The following is a 26,724-nucleotide window of genomic DNA, read 5'->3' as shown; positions in this document are numbered from 1 at the left end:
GTGGATTCCATACTAAATTAAATAATCTAAATCTTACTTACTCTTTATTAATCCGATCAAGGACACTGAACCATTCATTCAACTAATAATAAGAAAACCTATGTTTAAATAAATATCTATTGTAAATACTAGTAAACCTTCTGCACTTGTAACGTGGGGTTTTTTTTTTGTTCAGCATGGAAATATATTTCGAAAGGTCTTACTATACATAGAGATGCACTGATCGCGAAGTTCCTTTAAGGCTTATTTAACCCATTTAGCTTCCGTATTTAGATTGTTCTTTTTCTAAGATTGAGATCGCAATTTTAATATATATTATATATAAAAATTTCAGAAAGTTAACGTTTGACCAATCAATTAAATGTCTCAACTTCTGTGATGTCCTAAATAAAAACCTTTTACGTGGAATTATTGGTCAATAATTTCTCAAAGAACACAGTAACGTCTTAATTTCGTTTTATTAGATTTTCTAGATAATTCTTTAACAAAACATATTCGATCTCTTTATTTGAGTAAATGGGTAATATACATGTATGTAAACTATGTGACATTTAATATATAAAAAAAATATGCCAAATATATTGAATATTGTATGATAGATATTGTATAACACTGCAAACAATCAAATGGCAATTGAAAATTCAACGTTTAAAAAAATATAATAAGCAATTGCTGTTATATACTTTTTCTATCAACCCTAACATACTAATCTACGCTAGCAAATCAAACGTCGTCTTGACAATCTCATCTCTGTTGTTAATGGCGTAGACATTCAATTCTGTATCGTTGTACTGTAGTCCGATTTTGATTTCTCGATTCGGAATCCCCAAGCCTTCTGTCATGTCAACAACAAGAGTTCCGAGCCTCAAACAGCCCGGGTCGTCCACAAACTTTGGACTTGGATTCTCCGTTTTGTAGATAACAACATCCAGTGTTGTAGAGTCTTTGTCCATGGTGAACGTCCTCATCGTACCTTTTTTATCTCGAGATAACTTTGCTCCAGCCCTAAGAAGGACCCAGAAATAGTCTTTACAAAACACCTCATCACCATCCCTGAATTTCTTGCTTTCTGGGTGCTTTGTTGGGTTAAACTGTACATGGGAGTCCATTCCATAGGTAAACCTACTTCGTCTCGAGTTGATGCTTGGTGTTATACTACGAGGCTTTGATTTTTCATATGTTGTGTGAATTTGAGACTGTCCGTACAATACTGCTCCTTCCAGAGTGGCGACTTCGGAGTTTTCTGGGCAGTAAAAGTTGGCGTTTTCCGGAAATACCTCTTTGAGACGGTCTTTAACTATATTTGGTACACTAAAGCCACCTACCAGTATAACATTGTTGATATCTTTCAGTTCTTCTGTTTTGAGCTTATTTTTAATGTGTCGGGATATTTCGTCAAGCGTACCATTAAAGAACCCCATCATATGTTTTGCAGGTATCTTTAACTTATCATGCTCTTTCACTGCCAAATCCATCGGGGTGTTTAGAGGAAAATCCTTGCCAAGATAATATGGCAATTTAATGACGACGAATTTGTTCTCTTGAACCATCCTAGCTTCAAAGGTCCTTTTCTTTTGTTCAAAAGCTCCCATTAGATCATAAAAATCTTCCGTATGAACCTTGCAAAACTCAGAAAACACAGGTTTTGTGAAGATTTCGCAGAGATACTCTTGGAATGCTATGTTGACATTCTCTCCTCCCCATGGCCCGCCATTGGCAGCGAACAGCTCGTCATAAGTGAAGTCGCGGCTCACCTCATGGGCCGTGATGTCAACCGTTCCACCTTTATATAACAAACAGTACAATCTTGTATTTCAATAATTAAACAAGACCTTGGACTTTCAGTAGGATGTTACTATCTATTTCTTGCGTCAAAACAAGTTAAAAATGACGCGGTTTCAAGCGACATTATGCACCGATCGCGTAGTCTTAGCGCAAAATCCAGACAAATCTTGTTGATTTCAGAGAGCTATGGCTGAATGGCCAGCAATAAAATAGACAGGCCTACGTCACAATGCTGTTTGACACAACTACCTAAAGTCCAATCTCTCAATTAAAAGGGTTCTACATACCCCACGCTCCAATATTACTTGACAATGCTTCGCGTAACGAATGATAGGGTATGCATTAAATACACAAAATAATGAAATGAATTAACAAAACCAATTTAATTCAGAAACATAAACTTAGTCTATGATACTAGTATTTTGGGACAAGCAGACAAACGGACATGAACTTTCCAAACACAAGTGAAACTTTTTTTATAAAGACAGGAAATAAGAATGCTAACATAAAAGACGAACCTCCCATGTCCAGCAAGATGTACCGAGATCCGGGACCTACAATCCGCAGTGCTTGATTTTTGAGCGTATCTCTCAGTCCCTGGAGCAGAGTTCCACAATACAACGCGGCGCACTCCGGCTCCAGAGCTAAGATTATCTTCCTTATTCCAGCCTGTAGTATGTGTATGAATATTATTTTTATATAATTATACTTTAGTTATAAACTTGTTTACAATGTATAATATACTCATTCGAAACATGACGTGGAAGTTTGGTGGTTTAGTATAATGCTGTCAGTTACCGTACGATATAAATTAGCTAAAATGTACACTGAATGATTTGATTTTTATGGTCATTGAAACCTATTATTTATGATTTGAAAAAATAATCCCCAGAAAGTTCTTGAGATGAGCTTTTTGGACATTTCATACAACTATTTTTAAAAGAGGTTCAGTTAAGGACCTAATAAACTAAAGGTTACACGATCGAAGAGCTAACGACCTTCTCTGCTGCCTCCCTAATGAACTGCTTGGCCGAGTCGTCCCAAATGGCGGGAACAGTGATCACCCAGCGAATCCAATCATCCGGAACTCCTTTGGTGGCTTCTTCCAGTTGTTTGACAAATGCGCTTTTCAGGTGACTAAACATTAACGTAAACAGAGTGATCGCAGATATTGTATTCCCTCGGCAGTCTTCTATTACAAGACCCCTCGTTGTTTTCTGTAAAAAAAATAATCAGGAAAATTTGACTATTACTTTGCTTAAAAATTTAGATACAAATTAAGGTTGGACGGGAGTGGAAAGGAGAGGAGCGCTGTCCCTCTTTTTGACATTTTTTCTATTAGTTACTTGTACATAATAATAAATAAGTTAGAATGAATTGACCCCTCCAATTTTATTTTGACAGCATTAAAATCATAGGAATTTAAGATAACACAATTTAAAACCCTTAAAGACAAGGCTTTTGATATACTATAAGTACTTGAACGATTGTAGAAGTGAGTTCTTTTATTTTTATTCTATTTTCTTGTGGTAGGTCGGCCCTCGTTCAAAAACAATGCTACCCACCCGTAAGGTGCCAATTCCAGACCGGTATTTTACGTACAACATACCTTATCACTGGCATTGTACAGGGTCATCTTAAAGTTCTTGAACAATTTCCAATCTCTCTCTCCATTGCTGCACTTCTCGCCATAAGTGTCCTCAGCCGTTTTACCAAACGAGTGGAATGAATTGTCTGGAGTTAACAGTATCGATGTCGGCACCTTTCCAAGTTGCTGTAAAATATGTAATTTATTCGTATTATATTATTACTTTTATGAAACTTTATCAGAATGAAATGAGAACGTGTCTCATATGATTACTACACATTTCTTTTTAAACATCTTCAGAATTAAAGAAGAGGGGAAAATGATACATAGAAATACATGCAAATAGTAAACAATTTCAACTGACAAAAACCTCAAAAATAAAAAATGTGTTTTGTAAATGTGTATCATATGTAACCACATGAATATGCATTTGTAAAAGCTTTTCAGCAAAATATTTTGTGGAATATAGGGAAAAAAGGATGTCTTAGCTATCTTTAATATCATCGACCGGATTTGAGTGTGTTATGTGCTGATCACTTTAATCAGGTTTTATAAACATTACATGATTCTCAAAACAATAAATCTAGCAGGCATTGTAAAATTCAAGCTGACTGGAATTCGACGTAATCATGTGGAATCTATTCCGGATATCTGGACAATATTTATCGATTCCGGGTAAAACACTAGTATCCCCCTGTGTCCGAACGAATGAATCAAAAGCATTGAGAACTATTGACGTAACACATCACATCTGTCGCGACCAAACACAGACGTGTATCTTGAGAGATGAATTCCTAACATCTGACAGGTATGTAAAGATAATAATGTCAAATGTTAAAATAATTTTCAGTTGTCTTTATTTGTACTTTTTTCTATTTAATTGTAACACTTCACTTTCCTATAGTACATGAACTTTCTTTCTACTTCTGTCCTTAACACTTCATTTTATAACTTCTGTCTCCAAAACTAGTACCTCATTTAAATTCCTGGCGATGACACCCCATTTATATGTGTTTAACACTTCATTCCTATTTCTGTTATACATCACATTCCTATGCCTGTTACACTTCATAACTATATCCGTTACTGTTCATTCATATTACTATGACTGTTACACTTCTTTACTATGACTGTTACACTTCATAACTATGACTGTAACACTTCATTTCTATGACTGTTACACTTCATGTTTCTGTCTGTTACATTTCATTTCTATGACTGTTACACTTCATAACTATGTCTGTTACACTTCATTTCTATGACTGTTACACTTCATTACTATGACTGTTACACTTCATTACTATGACTGTTACACTTCATAACTATGTCTGTTACACTTCATAACTATGACTGTTACACTTCATTACTATGACTGTTACACTTCATTACTATGACTGTTACACTTCATTACTATGTCTGTTACACTTCATAACTATGTCTGTTACACTTCATTACTATGTCTGTTACACTTCATTTCTATGACTGTTACACTTCATTACTATGACTGTTACACTTCATTTCTATGACTGTTACACTTCATTTCTATGACTGTTACACTTCATTACTATGACTGTTACACTTCATTTCTATGACTGTTACACTTCATTACTATGACTGTTACACTTCATTACTATGACTGTTACACTTCATAACTATGTCTGTTACACTTCATAACTATGTCTGTTACACTTCATAACTAAGACTGTAACACTTCATTACTATGACTGTTACACTTCATGTTTCTGTCTGTTACATTTCATTTCTATGACTGTTACACTTCATAACTATGTCTGTTACACTTCATTACTATGACTGTTACACTTCATTTCTATGACTGTTACACTTCATTACTATGACTGTTACACTTCATTACTATGACTGTTACACTTCATAACTATGTCTGTTACACTTCATAACTATGTCTGTTACACTTCATAACTAAGACTGTAACACTTCATTTCTATGACTGTTACACTTCATTACTATGACTGTTACACTTCATAACTATATCCGTTACTCTTCATTCATATGACCGTAATACTTCATTACTATGACTGTTACACTTCATTACTATGTCTATTACACTTCATAACTATGACTGTTACACTTCATTTCTATGACTGTTACACTTCATTACTATGACTGTTACACTTCATAACTATATCCGTTACTCTTTATTCATATGACCGTAATACTTCATTACTATGACTGTTACACTTCATTACTATGTCTATTACACTTCATAAATATGACTGTAACACTTCATTTTTCTGTATGTTACATTTCATTACTATGACTGTTACACTTCATTACTATGACTGTTACACTTCATTACTATGACTGTTACACTTCATTACTATGACTGTTACACTTCATTTTTATGACTGTTACACTTCATTACTATGACTGTTACACTTCATAACTATATCCGTTACTCCTCATTCATATGACCGTAATACTTCATTACTATGACTGTTACACTTCATAACTATGTCTGTTACACTTCATAACTATGACTGTTACACTTCATTACTATGACTGTTACACTTCATTACTATGACTGTTACACTTCATTACTATGACTGTTACACTTCATTTTTATGACTGTTACACTTCATTACTATGACTGTTACACTTCATAACTATATCCGTTACTCTTCATTCATATGACCGTAATACTTCATTACTATGACTGTTACACTTCATTACTATGTCTATTAAACTTCATAACTATGACTGTACCACTTCATGTTTCTGTCTGTTACATTTCATTACTATGACTGTTACACTTCATTACTATGACTGTTACACTTCATTACTATGACTGTTACACTTCATTACTATGACTGTTACACTTTATAACTATGACTGTTACACTTCATTACTATGACTGTTACACTTCATTACTATGACTGTAACACTTCATAACTATGACTGTAACACTTCATTTCTATGACTGTTACACTTAATTACTATGACTGTTACACTTCATTACTATGACTGTTACACTTCATTTCTATGACTGTTACACTTCATAACTATGTCTGTTACACTTCATTACTATGACTGTTACACTTCATTACTATGACTGTTACACTTTATAACTATGTCTGTTACACTTCATTACTATGTCTGTTACACTTCATTACTATGACTGTAACACTTCATAACTATGACTGTAACACTTCATTTCTATGACTGTTACACTTAATTACTATGACTGTTACACTTCATTACTATGACTGTTACACTTCATTTCTATGACTGTTACACTTCATAACTATGTCTGTTACACTTCATTACTATGACTGTTACACTTCATTACTATGACTGTTACACTTTATAACTTTGTCTGTTACACTTCATTACTATGACTGTTACACTTCATTACTTTGGCTGTTACAATTCATAATTATGACTGTTACACTTCATAACTATGTCTGTTACACTCATCCCTATGACCGTTACACTTCATTACTATGACTGTTACACTTCATTACTATGACTGTTACAATTCAGAACTATGTCTGTTACACTTCATTTTTCTGTCTGTTACACTTCATTTCTCTGTCTGTTACACTTCATTTCTATGTCTGTTACACTTATTCCTATGTCTTTAAACTACTTCATTCCTATATCTGTTACACTTCATTCCATGGTCTGTTACACTTGATGACTATGTCTGTTACACTTATTCCTAGTCTTATTAAACTCAGTACATGTATGTTCATTTTTATAATTTATTATTATAAAAAAGCTATTTTTTTTCAAATTTATTTTTGTAAATTTAAAAAGATGATACAAATAAATAGAATAATTAGTAATTACTTAATGCAGCTATGGTTAATAGCCAGCTAGATTAAGGTGTATTGTAGATTAATTGATTTTCCCAAACCACGGCTCAACATAATTTGAGAGATGACATTTTAAGTCTCAATATTTTTTATGTTTATTTCCCTGTAGAATAGGTATCCATTGATATCGCCATAAATCATAGACCCTACAATGATGCACCTATTTAAATGAAGGGGCCGTAAATCATTTAATGGGTCTTGAATATCACATAGCTCCATAGCTCCTCTTTTAACCAACTACACACAACAATCAAGAATCCAACGCATGATAACATTTCAATAGACGGCAATTTACATTTAGGAGTATGTTTCTCTAGAGTCAGCTGACTTGTTATTGCACAGGCCTGTAGCACGGGGGGGGGGGGGGGGGGGGGATAAAGATTTTCCATAAAGAACAGAGAACATAATTCTTTCCTATTTTTAAATAAGTTAAATCCCTTACAAGTTTTCATATTTTCAATGGTATTCATTTCGCAATCTACAACCGCAAAATTGTTATCAATTTTTCAGAGTGGCGTTATCCCTCCCCTTCCAGACATCTCATTTTTTCTATAAAACTGTCATATTGCAAATCAAAGTACTGAAGAACTGACAGGAGTTGATTTTATCGTTTATTATTTATTTTAGAATCAACGATATATTATTTTGCATGGCAAGTAATTTCCTATATGTATTTTAATTATGCACATTTTTTAAAAAATGAATTATTCTCCAAAAAGAATTTCGCAAAAACCCCATATGAATCATGTTGTGTAATATTCAAAGAATTAATTCCATCAAACTGCGTATCAGTAATCGACATTTCAAAGAAATAGTATGGATCGAAGCACTATTGAACTCTAGTCTCGTCTGTCTCCGTTAATCTACGATAAGCAAGAGAGACTCTGCTTGTCGGAGATTTACGGATATGTTGAACTCTGGCGTAGGAATACATACAATGTACAACTACAAAAAAATATCTAAATTGTTCGTACCATTAAAAATTTGACTATTTACAAGGCATCTATAAATACGTTTCCTTGAAAAACAATTTTTAAGAATACATTACATCGAATTTATCGATTATTTTCAAGGACTAAATGTTATCAGTGGTGTTAGTTTGTGCTTAGGTCCAAACACTGTTTCACTTTCGGTTTGCCTGAGTAACTACATAGGAGAGTTGATTTAAAATCAACTCCCAAAAATTAAGTACTACTCCGCCTAAGAATCATGCAGAGCTCAATGTGTAACTGATTTACGACATATAATCAAATTTGATAATACTTCAGCAAAATGATGTTCAGCTTACTTGTAAACCTTTGTTTATTTTCTGTATCAATATGCGTTTGCATGACAGAGATATCATGAGGTGAAAAATTACACCACATTTCCAGAAAGACTAAATAAATCATAGTAAATTAAGCTCATTTTACAATAAAATATTTTCTATATCCATTCCAAGTTTAACAAAATTACACAATAGTAGGAAACATTGATTAAATCCTAGTTATTCCTTTAAATTTCACCAGAGGCAAATCCTATATTTTATTGAGAATTTAACCATGGAAGTTCTATTGGTTTTTTAATGTTCAAAGGGAAGTAACTCTATACATTACATCAAGAATATGATGAAAGTACAGTTTAAGCAAATATTGAGCCAATTAAAAGAATAATAAACATTTTCTTTTCATCATTCTTTGCAAGAATAATTTCTTTAAAATAAAAACTTAAGCTTTAAAACTAAGAAATAATTTTTACTCATATTCACTGCGAGACTGTTGTTACTTTCATTTTCAAAGTCAAAACATGAAACAAAATGACAGACAGCATCATAAAATGTTGATTATCTGTGTTTTCTAACATTAAGTGGGATAAATATCATCTTTATTCCAAGGATACATAGATATAACAGCACACTTAAAATCTGTAAAAGTTACTTAATTCATAACAGTAATAGCATTTAACGAGGCCGGGTCTAATTAGTTCTGCCCTAGATTTTTTAATGAAATTTTTTACATGAATTTCTACTGAAATAATTATTATTTTAAGATTAAAAAATAAGACATTTACCACACCGTTTGTTTAGGGGGTCATCTCAAAGTTTGTTAAACTTTAACATAGGACCCTATGGGATTTCGCTTGAAATGTATCAATTTTGCACATTTTTTTAAACTTCTGCCCTAGGGATTTCTTTTTCTGTTCTACATATTAAATTTATTGCTAAAAGGCATCAAATGGTCAAATAAAAAAAACCTTTTACCTCCTGGTTTGTTCCAGGGGTCTTATCAAAGTTGATTTTTGTATGCCCAACTTCCCAGATTTGTCAGATAATGGCTATTTTTTATTTGACAAAGGCGGAAAAGGTGATCTATATAGTAATATTAAAGCATTCAGACATATTTAAGTAATAAAAAAATATATAACATCACATATTAAGGGTCATTGATATAAAATACATGGTTACTGTCTTGAAATATATGAATTAAGCTATATTTAGGCGGGTTAAGAAAACGTGACAGAGGGTTAGGCCTGCTGAACCCTCTTCACGTTTTCGACCCGAGCCCAAATATAGCTTATACTTCGAGACAGATATGTTTATTCCACAATATAACATTAATTTTACGCATTAAACGAGCCATTTTCAACAAATTTCGCTGAATATCTGCAGTTGAAACTATCACGCCATGGCGTCAACCAAGCAAAAAGATGACGTCACAATACAAATGAAACGCTGCGCGAAAGCGTGCGTACTCGTTCTGTACTCGGCCTCGTTAAGCACTGAAAATGGATGTTTCTATGGAACATGTGTATCCTTGCAACAAAGTATCTAAAACACAAATTGAAGCCAATGAAGGTTTATTGATGTTTACTGGAGATATCTTAATATGTTTATAAAGAAATTAACTGAATTTTGTATTTTGAATAAATCGCCTTCTGCATGATTTTAATTAAAATAACAAAAGAATTTATTTAATCTGCTTATGAAGATTTTTGAAGAGTGGGCCTTTCAAAAAACGATGCTATGTGCTTGTTGCATGCAGGCATACCTGGTTATTGTCAATTTTCATGCCGTAGATCCTCAGTGGGTCGGTCTCATAGCTGTCCCTCTGTGCGTAAGCATATCCCGTGTACGAAGTCCCAAAGTCAATGGCCACCACAAATAGGTCGTTGTTTTTCTCCCTAGGGGTCGCCTTTTCGTCTTGTTTTCCCTTACCCCTGGGTTTCTTTCTTTCATGTGATTCATTCATGGTTTGTTATTTGACTAACCGACCTCGAATTACCCATTTTGGGAAAACCTTGAAAACGGTAAAAATTCTTTTTGTCAATTCAAATCTTGGGATCTCTATGATTAGATTTGAGTTACATTAAACGTTAAAATTTCTTTTTTTCAATTCATTGACAAATGATGATTAGATTTTAAACACTTTCACTGATTGGAATGATTGATAATTGATATGGTTCACTTGTAGTTATTGTCTACAAGTATTTTTGTTCATTAGGGGGAAGTCTTATTAGGAGTCTGACTTATCAAACAAGAGAAGCACATGTTTTTTTTAAATTACATTTTTTTTCATTTGCTAAGAGTCAATTTTCCTTTATTTTCTCCTTTTTCTCTCGCTTTTGTTCAAAACGTAAAAATAAGTACTTGTTATTTAATGTACTATTTCGGCGGATATGTGGCGTACTATGGGCAAGTATCAACTTACAAATTACAAGTTGACATAAATACCGGTATCTGATAAATCTACTTAAAAATCTGATGAGCTTACATAATTATCTGACAGGTTTTGGAAGATCTACGCCACCATAGTAAAGAGAAATCTCTATTTTGAATGTATACTATAGATTGCACATACGTGATTAGCTACATCAATTTTTGTCCAAATGTTAGGGGACAGATAATGGTCGGACCTTACTAAAAAAAGGTGAATTTGGTAATGTTTTTTCAACAGACAACAACAATAAAATTATAGTGATATTGTTAAACAACTAAATTAATAAAGGTATACCATATTCATTGAATAATTAAATCATCTCTTAGATCCTCGTTATAAATCCATATTAATATTACTTACATGTGTGTTTGACATTTCCGCTACCATCAATATTTGAAATCACCACATATTTACATATTTACTAGATTAAGATTTATCGTTCCATTTTTGTTATTGATACATACATGTACCTACATACTGAACTTAATAGATATTTACGTATTTACAAGTTTATATCGTAGTTTATAGGTTAACTCTCATAGTTAGAATGAACTTCAATCAATAAAAGTATACCATATTCAATTTATGATTAAATCATCTCTTCGATTCCTTCCAAATATCCATATTACTTACGTGTGTCTTTGACATTTCCGCTAACATCTAATTTTGAAATCACCACATATTTACAAAACTACATTTGTTATTAACATTTGATGCAACAAATTCCGTGAAATTTTACTTCCTTCTTTGGTATTAGTGCAAGTTGTTTCTTGTTTTGAACTGTATTTTGAAGTGAACCTCCATTTAACGATATACTGATTATTTACTGCAAGCTGGACCTTTAAACTTTAAAACCCATTTATTGATCATTTGTTTTCGAATACCCGTATACACGTTCATCCAGATATCTACATCGGTGTATGGCGATCATTTATTCTTTATTTTCTATACTCCTGAAGAATTTGTAGTATATATAAAATATTTGATGAGTTAAGATTCTAACATGTCATAAAGCATTTGTACAATTTACATTAACATATTGAATATAGAATTCTGGTTTATCTTCCCATACTCTCTTAGAATAAGTATTTACATTGTAATTCAAATAAATTTCTTTTCAGAAATTCTTGAATCATATGTTATCCCTAAACTATATCAGATAAAATATTGGAATAACAACATCAAGGAGAAATGATTCAGACGAATACCATAAAAACAATATTCAACACCCTTCTTTTGATGTCAACACTTTCCAAAGCCAATGGAACGGTTCGACAATTCCACTTACATTTGTACGGTGAGGTTCCCGAGGAATACGGTCCCCATATACTGTGCCAGATTCCCAATGTTTCAAAGAGCGTCTGTGCTTCCATGTGTCTAGAAAACGCCAAATGCCACGCGGTGGAAATCTGTAACCACGGAGTCTCAAGGTGTCGCATAACAACGGGACAACATTCGTCCCCGATGTCCAACAGCTCCAGGTCAACATGTCAGCTCTATCGTCTGGTAAGTCAAAGGAATCATTCTTTAAGTATTATGACATGATAATTTTGGTCGGGCCTTGTCAAATCGAATAAAATCCGAAGGGCTTTATGATAGATTTGACCACGCTCCGACAGAAATTATCACTTCATAATATTTAACGAATGATTCCCTATTACTTATATTTAGATTATTTTCAATTTCTACACTTGAATACAATATTTATATATTAAAACCACTATTTTTTCATGTAGCACATGCTATATGTATTACTACGCAGCTAAACCAATACCGTTTTTCGGTTATGCTATAAGACACGCCCAATTTGTGTCGCTCATCTTTTATGAAATTATTTGGTTTTAGGCTTCAAAGCCCTGGGACCATAAAACTTAGACGAGCTAACTTTTGATCTCAGTCTCACTTTTACAAAAGGAATAGATAGTGGGAAAATGAGACTGAGAACAAAAATGAGCTCGTCTAAGTTATATGGTCCCAAGGCCTTCGTAATGTTTTCACAGACAGAGACAGCAGAAAATGTAAATATTATACAAAAAAGGCTCGATATTACTGCAATCAGTCATTAATACTACACTCATCACTACTACAGTTTTGATTAATAATTTCATCGATAGATTGATTGATTGATTTGCTTTGTTCTTTTCCGACCTGATTCCTTGATTGCTCACCTGACGGTCTTTACTGGCACCGCAACGATTCAGTATTTAATTGCAGTAACCCAGTTTCATTGACATCGGTAACAATTCAGAGTACAATGAAATAAAACTACTTATAAAACTAAGTTTTAAAAACGGCAAATAAAATACGGCAATGTCTTTGCATGTACAATATTTTTATCACGGTTATATATTTTATATTTTTGGTTGCATCATATTTAAACAGTAGCCGTTTATTATTACATATACCTCGATATACTAGTTACTTTATAATATTTCGGGTCTTGGCCGTTTGTTAGTATATTTTCACTGTAGGATCTCAATGGAAACTTATCCAATAAAACAGGTTTGACATAATGTTGGATTAAAACGTGAATTAAAATATCGTAGTTTGTTTTTGACAAACTAATTCGACAACCATGGATTATGTATTTAAAAGGTAATATTTAAGTAATACTCGTAAAGTGAAACATGTGTATAGCATATGATATGGTTTGCTTTAATTTCATTTAATTTTATTCTAACGCCGTTTTAAAGTATTTCATAATTGCTGTAAATATACATAACTGTACGAATTGCTAGTTTGTGTTTCTTCTAGGGCAATCCTTGCAGGGAAGGCTATTGGGATAGGCTACAGAACACATGTACTCAAAGTAAGTGAACCACAATATAGGTGTGGTGTGGTGTGTTCTTAATTTGGTAAAATTATCATTATAAAACTTACTTTAGTTCCATTATGTACCTTATGACTACTAGTAACATTATAGAACACATACACTTCTAGCAGAAAGTTCAACTATCACTTTTACTATGACCTCTTCTACCATCCCAAAAAGACTTATTCTACCATCACGTAAAAATTTGTTGTAAAACCTCGTAAAGACTTGTTGGTCAACCACGTAAAGACTTGTTCTACCATTAAGTAAAAAACTTGTACAATCACTAAAGACTTGTTCTACCACATGTAAAGACTTGTTCTGTCATCACGTAAAGACTTGTTGCACAACCACGTAAAGACTTTTTCTACCATTAAGTAAAAAACTTGTTGTACAATCACTAAAGACTTGTTCTACCATCACGTAAAGACTTGTTGTACAATCACAGTCATTAAGACTTGTTCTACCATCATCATATCAGAACTTGTTCTACCATCATCGACCGTAATACAATCACATACAAACTCGTTTTACCTTCAGGTATAGTCTTGTTCTACCATCACGTAAATACTTGTTGTACAATCACATTAAGACTTGTTCTACCATCATCATATAAAGACTTGTTCTACCATCACATAAATACTTGCTTTATCATCACCTAAGGACTTGTTCTACCATCGCGTAAAGACTTGTTGTATAATCACCTTAAGACTTGTTCTACCATCATCATATAAAGACTTGTTCTACCATCATCATATAAAGACTTGTTCTACCATCACATAAAGACTTGCTTTATCATCACCTAAGGACTTGTTCTACCATCGCGTAAAGACTTGTTGTATAATCAACTTAAGACTTGTTCTACCATCATCATATATATACTTGTTCTACCATCATCATATAAAGACTTGTTTTATCACCACGTAAAGACTTATTCTATCATCACGTAAAGACTTGTTCTACCATCACATAAAAATTGTGCTGATATTCATAAAGATTCTCGAACAGTATTAAAGTCTAAAAAACATTCTAGTAGGTAAATTTATGGCCGAGTCTTCTTTGTCAGACATTACACAGACCCTCCCCCCAAACACGTGCGCAGACTGTCACTGCCTGCTGGGTCTGCTGGACATTGTGACCAATGGGGAGATCAGATTCACCCTGTCTGGGGGCAAGACCCTGGTTTGTGTTGTTGAGGTGGCAGTTCTTGGACTTGATATATACAAATGGACTGTAAGTGGCAGGAATTTTAGTCTAAACTAATTGATAATCTAAGAACCCTATAATTGGGGGATTTGATTTTTCAATTCAAGTAAAAAACATGTTTATCTCTGTCTCATACTATTTTAGAATAAATCAGAGAGAGAGAGAGAGAGAGAGAGAGAGAGAGAGAGAGAGAGAGAGAGAGAGAGAGAGAGAAATTTAATTAGGAGGTCAATACTTTTCACAGCAAAAGCTGATTGTTGCAAGCCTGTTTAACCCGAAGTTGAATATAATCTAATATTTAAAAAAAACCAAAACTGCATATAGAAACATATAATTGTTTATTTTGTTATCATAAATATCTAAAGATTATATGAAAGAGTAAAAAAAACTTTTGTCAAACCAACAATTAAGTTGTATAAATATACGCGCCGCGTCATGTTCAAATCAAAGTACTGAAAGTACTGTGTCGACATCAAGAGAGTTAGCCCCGTTTCCAACGTTTCAAAGTTTTAGTTGGTTTTAGGTGATTCAGAGACGACGCTCCGGTGGATCTGTTCACTTTGATCGGGAATGGAACGAACACAAAGAAGGATTTGGCTCCACAACATCCGATTTCTGGATTGGTAGAGTATAAAACAAACAACCTGACATTGAAAATTCCTAGCAAAACAATCATCAGAAAATGCAACGGAATATTGTTTTCCTATCACTGAATATAATTTGTCATATTATTAGCTTGTCAAGAGCTTAGAAATTAGTGGCATAAACTAAGTTCCAACTTAATATCTTTAATAAAAAGATAATGTTGGATTTGTTCGCCACTAGAGTAATTGTTAAACATTTCCATAATGTGTTGTCTTATTTAAATAATTAAACAACTTTTGAATATTGCAGTCTATCAATTTTAATAAGAATACAATGATAGTATGAACTATTTTAATTTAAAGGCAATGACTTCATACACCAGTTGACCAACATTACCGGAAACCACCATTTGCAGATAAGAATGACAAAAAACAACGGACAAAAGCTGACTGTCGAGTACCTGTTTTACATAGAGTCCGAGAACGGCGGTTACAGACTGCATGCTGCCAGCTTAGATGGAAGCCAAAACCTAGGTAAATTATTACCATTTCATTGATCGTGTGTTATTCAACGTCCTTTTTAGATAATTTGAGTCATTTTGGTGATTCTAACAAGAAAAATTATATTTCAGTTTGGACAATTTTTTTTACCTAAATATAAAAATTTATATCTCACACATTTTTTTAGCTTGCTAGGTCGTTAATTTTCAAAAATAGTTGAAATGCATTGGCGAGATAAAAAAAATATTAATGCCTTCAGCGATTATAACTACTACAATCAGTAAAAAATACAGGGCACGACTAAGAACTACAATAAATATATGAAGTGGTAAACATTTCAAGACTGAGAACTGTGATAAAATATTATGTACATACGAAGTGGCTAATATTTTTATCGATTTTCAAAAATCTAAAATTTTCGACGTAAAGCAATCATATTTCCTTTTTTTTTAACAAAGGGTTTATCGTGTTTTTCATATTTTTATTCGTATGTTATGAGTAGGTGACCCATTTTTATCCACGTGTCAAGAGTGTGCTAACTTGATGAAATTCAGCACGAAGGACGTTGACAATGATAATGACACTATCAGGAACTGCGCAAGCGTCAGTAAAGGAGGCTGGTGGCACAACTCGTGTCAAAAGTCAAATTTAAATGGAGAGTTCGGTCAGGTTAACTACACGCTTGGAATAAATTGGAACAAGTTCACAGACCTCAGCTACGTGGAAATGAGGGTCAGAAGACCGTAACAATTTGTCAGTTTGACCAACTGAACCAATGAAAACGTTCCTTCCGTCTTTAAGGAGGCTGGATTGTCAACCATCGCATCTGCATACAATTTTAAGATATGATTTGTTTAGCTATAGTAAAGAAAAGATCTATATATTTAACCTTAATTTGGGTACTGTAAACGTATTACATTCGGCTGTGTATTCTATTTAGCGCTTTTGGCGAAATACGGCTTCCGCTTAATCAAGTACATCGCTAAATGCCAGCATATATGTATAAGAATAGGCACATTCAGGAATACACTAATTCAGATCTACGCCAACTCGTTCAAATACTTATATCCGCCAAATATCGTACACAGTCTAAAAATGGCCACGACCATCTCTCAAAATTTCACTAATATGCGAATGTATTTGTAACCTAGTATGCTGTTTCTATATTTCATTGGTTATTAATGCATGATACGGGATTATGTAATGTAGGTTAGTGGGTTGTTCCAATTGTACAAAGGCTGCTACAGGCCTGAAAAATGTGCAAGGTGTCTTAAAAGAGAGTTTGTTGATAAACTGACGATGCAGGAATTGGTTGAATGTTAAAACTTTTAACGTAACAATTTGTGTCAGAAAAACGGATTTTTATATTAGTATAATAACAATAATGCCAAAACAATGATTGTTCAATGATAAAATCATCAAAATATATCCATGGATACATGGATAAAAAAAAACAAAAAACGAGGTAGAGTCAACAAGAATGTTTTGTTTCAATCAGACACATTTTTTAAAGAATGTGGAACAGGGCATGAGAAAACATGACCATAGATTTACATTACCGTGTGTGGAACTTCAAAGGGTTCCATGGCTGTGGTCATTTTTGTCTGTTTAAAACCCTGGATAACGATCTCTGTGTAGAAATACTGGGATAGGAAAATACTAATATCCCAACTAAATTTTGAATTTGAAAGTTGTGACCCGTAGAACTACAACATGAAACAAAAACAGATACTGGCTCAAAAATGATATTAAAACTTAAGGCGATCATGAATAGTATTCCGCGATCTTATATTTTCCAACTCGGTAATGTTCTATTACAGATGGATTTGAAATTACTTGTTATTATTGTGGTTTGCCCTTGTAATTAAACAAATAATCATATTAATAAATATCTTCGACAATCTTGCGAATGGTGGGTTTGATTAAAAAAAAATTATTAAAGACAATAGAATGGATTTGAAATACAACCTATTACATGTACATTTTTTTTTTTAAATCAGCTGTTAATAATGAAGCAAAAAATGAGATAACAAATTATTAGTCTAGGTTTGATTTTCTTTGATGGAAATAAAAACAGTTATCTTATTTAACGTTTATTTTACCTTCACGAGAATCATAACCCATTTCCACACTGTAGGTGCGTGCAGTGTCCTTACAAAAATTAAATCCGATTTTCTTGATCATCTTTTCGTTGATTGGCAGACTATGGAATATGCATTAATAATCAATGCAATCTGCTGGGGAGAAAATTGGAGCTGAAAATAAGTTGAGATTTGAAGACAGCGGTGTAAGCCAGAACCACTGTTGACCCCAGAGGGTATACGCGGTACTTGGTAAAGCAATTTTAGAAGATTTTATACTAACATTGCATTTGAAAAAAAAATACCTCTTTTAAAACTTGAAATATTAGCAAGAACATTTACAAGAATATCAACCATGTTAAACAGGAAACTAAATATGTCAGTTTTTCAAGTTCTTCTTGCGGTTTTCGAATTCACACGTGCGCACTCAGAATATGGTCAGTTCCACTTTGTTGGAAACGTTTCCAAGGAAGACTACTTCCAGGTACTTTTTCAAACTTCGAAAATATCAACACAAGTCTGTGCTGCCGAATGTCTCAAGGATCTGGACTGTAACGCCATAGAAATGTGCACTCATGAGGATACGTGTAGACTAATGACAGGGGTCGGTCCCGTCGTCTCCCCGAATTCTACGGGTAACCCTTGTCAGCTATATCTAATGGTAAGACAATTTTCAATAATAATAAACCATATATAGCCAATGATTTTTCAAAAAGCAACACGTATTTTTTCTTTGAGATGAGCATTTATTAAAAAGGATAAAATCAAGATTATAAATAAACAAAGGAAATAAATGTGTACTTTACAGTTAATTGTGTTTCCCCGTGAATAATAATCAGGAAACGTGCAGGGGCTTGGTATCGTATAAGTATAACCAAGAATACGAATTTGAAACTCAACAAATCTCCTTTTTAAACGCTTTACATAATGTAACCAAAGCTATTTTGCAATCGGATGCACAGTCAAAGTGCTACTTATGAGAAATCAAAGTATTGAGAGTACTGAAAGCTGGACTCCCTTGATGTGTGTATATAATTTTTTTAACAAGAATATCAATATATCTATTTAAACTGAAAAAAGTAATTATTCTTTTAAATTGAAGCAAACATTTACTGGGTTTTAATCAATAGGTAGGCAATGAAACAACATATTTAATGAAAAAATTAACTTGATCAGTAAAATCATTCCGATAAAAAAGTTATATTACAGCATATTGCGTCATACAAGCATTCTGTATGTATATATTAGAATAAGATTTTTAATTAAGTGTTTTTCATTAAAATGTTGATTTTTCTGAGCTTGAATTGAAACTGTACAGTACCAAATTAAGGAAATATTCTCAACAACCCAACAACAAACCTTCTAAGCGATGTTCAGTACTTTCAGTACTTTGATGATTATATCGCACTAGCATTACAAAATCAAATTGGTGGGAATTTTCCTATAATATTGAACGTAGATAATTAAAAATTATATTTAAAAAATCACATACTACATTGTATCATACTTGAATAAAAATAAAAATATGTTCGTTTGCCTTTATTTAACTTATCAGAAAATCTAGAAGATTTCCCTAGTCAAGCATCTGTCGTATTTGATTTTGTAAATCCGCAATTTTTAGTATTTCCACACAACTTGCAGATGAAAAGTCTAATGTTTTGCATTCGTGTTAAACGTCGTAGAATTTAATGGCAAATCTCAAATTGAACACGCATTTGCTACATGTAGCATTCAACGTGTTTTAAAGGATAATTAAAAGTTCTCCCATATCCTTAATCTTCTGACAGATGATTAGTAAGCACGGTATGATGGTTAAAACAGTCATTAGTTAATTAGAAAAAACGGTCATTCGTATATAAAAATATAAAATAAAAAAAAAAGTTATATGACTGTGGAATCATCATTGTTCGTTGGGGACCAATCTTCGTGGCTTTCGTGGGTAACCCTTGCCCCCGAATTTACATCTCAACGACCGGATATACAAGCATTTTTTCATATTTATTAAAATTATTAAAATTACCCCGAACTTGCTACCAACGAAATTACGCCCCAATGAACCAGGAAAATGTTGTCTACCTATAAACATTGACCCCTGCCAGTAAAATGATTCCACAGTATATTATTGAATCAAAAGAGGTCGGATTGGGGTTCTCCAATCGTAAAACATTTTGGAATTGTGTTCATGTGTTATATTTGCAGTGTAAAACGATTTCTTTTGCTATTAAATGTGGACAAGTAGCTGGCCGATAATTTCAAAAGATCGCATTATACCCACGCCATTATTTACTTATTCATGCATTTGTTAATACTTTAATATTACTATCGTGAATGCTAGTATGCCATATGTAGAACATATATTCATACTGTTTTACTTCTCTTCAGAGCAATCCTTGTAATGGTGGATTATGGGATAGAAGACATAAAATATGTACAGGTAAATTAAGTGTCTTTTATTGACTGGTCTCAGTCTGATCGATTGGTTTTTATTCAACATTACTGAATGTAGGGTTATTTTCATCCCGGGTTAATTTCGCCCTTCATCACTTGCAAACTGTTTAGCCCCGTCTTGAATTCGCCAAGACAAAGTTGTGTTTAAAAAGAGACAATATGAGCATTGTAATTTGCTCAGTCTTCAATTCGCCTACTGACAACGAGAGCGAAAGGAGCGAATATAAAACGGGGGCGAATATTTCCCTGCATACAGTATTTTTATTAAAACTTACTAGACTATGTCAAAGAATGAATGTATAATTTAGCCCGTGATTCTTTACCGAGCTTTATACTAAGTGACTGGTGCTACCTGCACCCCCGCATGGTTATTTGGCGGTGGGACGGATAGTCCGCAGGTTTGCTAGACGATTGGAAGGCACTATCTTTGTATGCTGACCGACTTATGTCGCTTGCTGGGGTTGAACACGATACACTATTGACTAATCACATTCATGACGACGACCATTCCATCGACGAAGTTGAAACAAATTCGAATATTTACATCTGCAAATATGTTTCCTTATATGAACCTATAGAATACTAGTAGCATAAACGTTCACTTCTGTGTGAACTTTTTAATGATGTCATGATATATAACTGCAAGCGGTTAATTATCGTTTTACGGTTGCATTATTTTAAATTAATGTATATTTGGCGTATTTGGAGTAAAAGTTTTGACATGAGTTTAAGTAAAAATATACATCATACTTCTTATAATTAGACTCTAGGCCCGTAAAACATGGTTTTTTTTTAGTTATTTGTCTCTAAACTTTGCTACACGTCTGATGAATATTGATATTATCCGCCATTTGCAACACCGCTGTGCATGAGTGCGGGGAAACCTAGTATTGAAAACACGATGGAAGAACAGTTTGTTCACAAATTAGAATCACGTTTTCAGGTCTTAAATTAAATAATTCTTATATCAGATGATACCCAGAGCATTATCATTCCGTTATTCATTAATGTAGAACGAATTATGTGTAATAAAGATGAAACACGATTTTAGCATCACCGACGCGGTGAAATGAGTGAATACCCCCTCTCCCTGAGGGATGCATGTACTGAGGGTGTTTTATAATATATTTATTCTTGATTCAAAAATTCTTAACTAAAATCTACTTGCTATAAAGTTATAATGTTATAAGTTATAAAGCAAAGACATGGAACACATGGAGCATGTACTGAATGTACGAAACTGACTAGCAAAACCCCTACAACTTCATGATAAAAACTTGTTTAACTCGGCTTTAATTCCTATTCCATCAATCTACATGGTCTCCGATGGCAATCTTCCCTTTGTTCCTATCCTGGTCAGTCTGTCTCTTTTTTCTTTAATTGCCAAGTCTGTCAAATTTAACGGTATTATACCTAACTTTCTCGTCGTCGCCATTGTTGTTGTGATAGACTGAGCGTGGTATCTCGTGACCGATTTAAGGTGTGCTGTATTTATTATGGACTCCACAATAATTATAAAAATTATTTATTAATTTTCTCTATCTTTTTAACCCGGTTGATATGAACTGCGTAATTTATTGTGAAGATATATCTTTATATAACATATTTAAATAAATCAATCAATCAGTCAAATATTTCTTAGCATGAAAAAATACGCCACATATACATGTACCTTTAAGGATAAAAACACGATTATGTTATATAACCGAACGATTTCTCAAACGTAAATGTAATGTTAAAAAGATTGACCGGGATTTAAACTTGGTTGGACAGGTAGGTCTTCTAAATCTTCTGAAAAGCCCTTTAGGTTTTCACAGGATTTGATCACGTGACCAACCACTTGGCTCATATTCAGTTTAGCTTTTTACATGCTGTTTAATTTTTTGCATGAGAAAAGGCATCACTGTCTTCGGCCAATGCTTGAACTTGTACATTTATAATACTGTCTCCATTTTTAATCATCATGAAAACAATTAACTCCTTTGCATTGAAGACGGACATAAAACACGTACATATATCTATCTGTTTTCCTAAAACCTACACACATTAAGTAATTACATTACATACTGTATAGATATGTCTGACTCTTTGATAAATATGATGTACATGTGTTTTTGTTGAACGAAAAGCAATAGACAACGTTTACGATCAGTATTTTTAATTTAGAGTCAACCAGTTCGAACACAATCGGTGGACCAATTACAGCCGAATTCGAAGATCGTTCAACGGCTTCAACAAACCAAGATACAGAATCCGTTACCATTGATATAGCAGAAATAACAGCAGCTTCTGCTATCATTGACAGCACAATCAACAGCAGCAACAACAACGACGCTGAGAACAACATAACCATAACTACACCATTACTTCCACCAACAACTGTGCATGCCAACACGACCCCAGATGTCAGCATCTGCTTACACTGTGGTTGCGTCAATTATGCAACTGTAGGAGCCTCGTCGCCCGTACGGTTTAAATTTCAAACCAGGCAGAACAAAAGTCTTCTGTGCATCATGGACCCTACGAACAATTTCCTTTGGACCGTGAGTAGAAAAGATGTGCAGAGTTAGGAAATGTTTAATGGGAAGTAATCTAGAAATTGTTCTCTTTTTATGTTTTTTTGTTTTTGTCCTTTGTTTTATGTCTATAATGATAACTCCTCTACAGACTAGCAATCAGTCTAACAAACTTGGATGAACGGTATAGTTAAAACGAGATTTTGCCAATAATTCATTACATAGCAAGTTCGCACCATTTCTATTCAGGTGATTCAGAGGCGATACTCGAATGGAATACAAAACTTTGACATGACTTGGACTGACTATGAAAGTGGATTTGGGTCTCTGACTGAATTCTGGATAGGTGTGTTATAGTTGTTTACAAAATTCGACTTTCGAAGCTATATTTGTTGAACAACATGCACGAGCAGCGACCAAAACTCTTTAAGCGTATGTGAGACAGAAGGTTCACCTTTTACAAGATTCTCTTGTTCATTTGTAGTTACATGTATAGTGTTTTCCTTTTTGGTCGCTTCTTGTGTTGTCCTTCAAATGGCTTCGAAAGTTTTGTTCACTTAATGAAATTTAAGCTGCTATTCCGGGAAAATTAAAGATCTACTGTCCGTTAGTTGTATTTGTATTCAAATGTTATTGCTTCAATGTTTTATAAGTCAACAAATATTGTCGAAAATTAAAGACTACTTTTTGAAGATTCTTAAAAACAGTAACAAGAGTTTCGCAAAAGAGTGCGACGAAATTTTACATACTTTTATTGACTCTTGGATTTTAATATGAAAAAAAATTAAGAGAAATGTGAATAATGTATATTCCATACATTATTCATATTTCTCTTAATTTACAATATGAACATCTAAATTGAAAAGTAAAAGTTATCCTTCGTTGTTATTGATAAAACGTTATTGATTAACTCTGCTATGTTCATGGGTTTGCATGAGTCGCTTCTAAACAAACATGGTACAAATGATTGAGCGACCAAATAGTAGTGAACCAACTCTGTAAAATTCTTCCGTCTTGCATTACTAGTATATTGTTCGAAGAGCAAAGACAATAAATTAACAGAAGCATTTGATTACATGTTACAGGCAATGCGTATATCCATGAGTTGACAACTGACCTCGGACAAAATCATCTCCAGATTGAAATCGTTACCACAACAAACGAAAAAATAACGACCGACTACGCGTTTCACATTGATGACGTCAACAACGAATATCGCCTGCACGTCTCCGACTTTGTCGGATTGCAGGGTTTGCTTGTGATTTGTCTTTGTCAGATTCCCCAGTGTATAAGCTGAAGATTTTTTCATTGCATAATATATTAGAAAAGCCTTGTATAGATATTTAAGTCATATTTTTCAGGAATACCGGTACATAGCTGGTATTTTTTGTCCTAATTTTTCATGCATCAGTTGTGCGATCCTGTAAACGTCTAGAATGTGTTGATTTATCAAAATTTATTGGCTGAATGATATAAAACTTAAAGTATGGCATGTACTCTGTTGAGCAATAATTCTGATTGATAAATTAATGCTATGTTTAGGGGACCCGTTCACTAACTCTGGAAGTTGTACAGAATGCGCCAACGGAATGAAGTTCACCACAAGAGACCGAGACAACGACAACGATCCCAATGTCAACTGCGCAACATCCAGCGGAGGCGGATGGTGGCATAACGCGTGTCAAAGGTCAAACCTGAATGGACGAGCGGGGCAGACTAATTACAGGCATGGACTTAACTGGGACGGGTTAACCGACATCTCTAGTGTGGAAATGAAAGTTAGGAAACCTTGACTAGTTCAGAGTTTCATGATCGAGCATTTATGCTTCTCTTTTTCATTACTTCATCATGTTTTTCCTTAAAGATTAATGCATTTGAATGGAAGGTGTAAGTGTGATAAAATAAGCCATATGATTATGATAGTGTAAACTATGATTAATAAATACCGTTAAAGTACTGTTATCCACTTTTTATTGATCACATGCATCTGATGGTAAAGCCTCGGTCACAACTGGTCTTAGGTGCTTCTACGGGTGGTCTACGGTCGAAGATTAATGAACATCTTGCAAGACACGCAAGTGTATCTTACGATTTTGGATGGCCGTACACTTCCCGTAAGCATGCACGGTGGCTGTTGGACATGCACAACAACCACAACGGTTTCCTTGCGAGATCTGAATACGTACGCTGCACTTGTGGTTTACGAACCCGTAAGATAATCGTACGATTTGACTTGCACGAATGACGTTAGGAGATCTCAGTTGTCTCTTGCATTACACGTACGTTGACAGCAAGTCGCATGTGTTCACCTTCCACATATCACATTAATTGATCGAAAGTAAACGTACGTCGTACTTAGGTCATGCGTGTACCAATTGCTTTTATTGTACATTCATGTTAAATACTGAAATCTGATTGGTTTAGACACAGTTGATAATCCGTTCTGTTGCCCTCAGCGTCAGCAACACACTTGGCAACGGGTAACACTATACACTTTGCATGATGGTGAGGGAAATATGAAGATTTATTCCCCCATGAAAAGCCATATTTCCCGAGGGCTTTGTCCGAGGGAAATATCGGATTTTTCTGGGGGAATCTTCATATTTCCCGAACTTTCATGCAATAAAAGTCTTATTATACCGAACAACAAATGATTATACAACATACGTCGATTTTAATAATTTTTCGACTTGTGGAAAGCAATAACGTCGTGATTTTTGGTGGGTTTTTTTTCTGATTGTCTATCTTTGTCTTCATAAATTCGAATCAAATATAGTAAAATTGGTTTTTTTAGCATAAAGAGAATTTAAATGATTAAATATTTTTTATTTCATCAAATTTGTCAACATCATATGTTCATGTTGGCTTTTTCATACCTTTTGGATGGACCCCCCCCCCCCCCCCCCCCCCGAGATTCCCGAAGAGGTGTGACATGATATTTATTCCACGGGAGACACGACGTTTTGTCGCCCGGTCACGTGATTGTCTAGAACCAATCAGATGTCGCGTTATATAAGAATAATCATATTGAGGTATAATAATATATAGGGCGAATTTATTGATCAAAAACTAGTTTAGGTTTTTAATTCGGTTTTACAAACTTTTCATTTATTTGCAAAACTGGTTTTGAACTAGTTCTAAACTAAAACTAGTTTTTGTATTTTTTGGCTTTAAACTGAAACAAGTTTCCAGGAAACCTAAAACCACCTTCGAGTGCGGTTTCGGGGGTTTCAAATCCTTTCAAGATGGCGGAGATGTGTTCGAAAGAGAGAAGTTGATACTCAAGTGTGGCATATGTGTCAAAGAATTAACTCAGCATATGGGTATCGTTCTAACGTTAAACATATATGTCCTAAAGGATCTATGAAAATGTAATACAAATAGTACTGACCAAAATGATAATGTGGAAGAGAGCGATTCCATGAATACAAACACTGAGAATTACCCTTTGCAATTTACAACAGGCAAAGGAAAAACTTTCAAAGTGGTTGATAAAAAAAAATTCATTGAAATATCTGCTCATAACATTTTTTAGTACACATTGTAATGCATGTAAAAAGTTCGCCTGTCTACTTTGTTGCTGGCCATTCAACTAGATTTGTCTGGTTATTGAGCTAAGACCAAGTAATTAGTGGATATTTCACTTGAAACCAG

General features: G+C 33.8%; 3 protein-coding genes across 3 annotated transcripts; 2 read left to right on the top strand and 1 right to left on the bottom strand.

The window, feature by feature from the left end:
* Positions 1 to 439: 439 nt before the first annotated feature.
* On the bottom strand, positions 440 to 11,734 carry LOC128159256 (heat shock 70 kDa protein 12A-like). Its single transcript, XM_052822317.1, has 6 exons — positions 11,556 to 11,734; positions 10,254 to 10,502; positions 3,395 to 3,559; positions 2,784 to 3,002; positions 2,304 to 2,454; positions 440 to 1,783 (listed from the first exon to the last, which is right to left on the bottom strand). Exons 2-6 carry the CDS (start codon positions 10,452 to 10,454, stop codon positions 711 to 713), a joined length of 1,809 nt encoding a protein of 602 aa, XP_052678277.1. The 5' UTR covers positions 10,455 to 10,502; positions 11,556 to 11,734; the 3' UTR covers positions 440 to 710.
* Positions 3,962 to 16,943, top strand: LOC128159258 (techylectin-5A-like). The gene is made up of 7 exons (XM_052822319.1): positions 3,962 to 4,181; positions 12,044 to 12,428; positions 13,677 to 13,731; positions 14,801 to 14,967; positions 15,464 to 15,563; positions 15,888 to 16,058; positions 16,528 to 16,943. Exons 2-7 carry the CDS (start codon positions 12,114 to 12,116, stop codon positions 16,770 to 16,772), a joined length of 1,053 nt encoding a protein of 350 aa, XP_052678279.1. The 5' UTR covers positions 3,962 to 4,181; positions 12,044 to 12,113; the 3' UTR covers positions 16,773 to 16,943.
* A 1,330-nt stretch (positions 16,944 to 18,273) lies between these two features.
* LOC128159257 (angiopoietin-related protein 7-like) lies at positions 18,274 to 24,971 on the top strand. The gene is made up of 6 exons (XM_052822318.1): positions 18,274 to 18,767; positions 20,489 to 20,540; positions 22,721 to 23,097; positions 23,320 to 23,416; positions 24,156 to 24,320; positions 24,613 to 24,971. The coding sequence occupies exons 1-6, from the start codon at positions 18,462 to 18,464 to the stop codon at positions 24,861 to 24,863; spliced, it is 1,248 nt and encodes a 415-aa protein (XP_052678278.1). The 5' UTR covers positions 18,274 to 18,461; the 3' UTR covers positions 24,864 to 24,971.
* Positions 24,972 to 26,724: the final 1,753 nt, after the last annotated feature.

Source organism: Crassostrea angulata, chromosome 8 (assembly GCF_025612915.1).
Source record: "Crassostrea angulata isolate pt1a10 chromosome 8, ASM2561291v2, whole genome shotgun sequence".
Classification (NCBI taxonomy): domain Eukaryota; kingdom Metazoa; phylum Mollusca; class Bivalvia; order Ostreida; family Ostreidae; genus Magallana; species Magallana angulata.
This window is presented reverse-complemented; position numbering and strand designations above follow the sequence as displayed.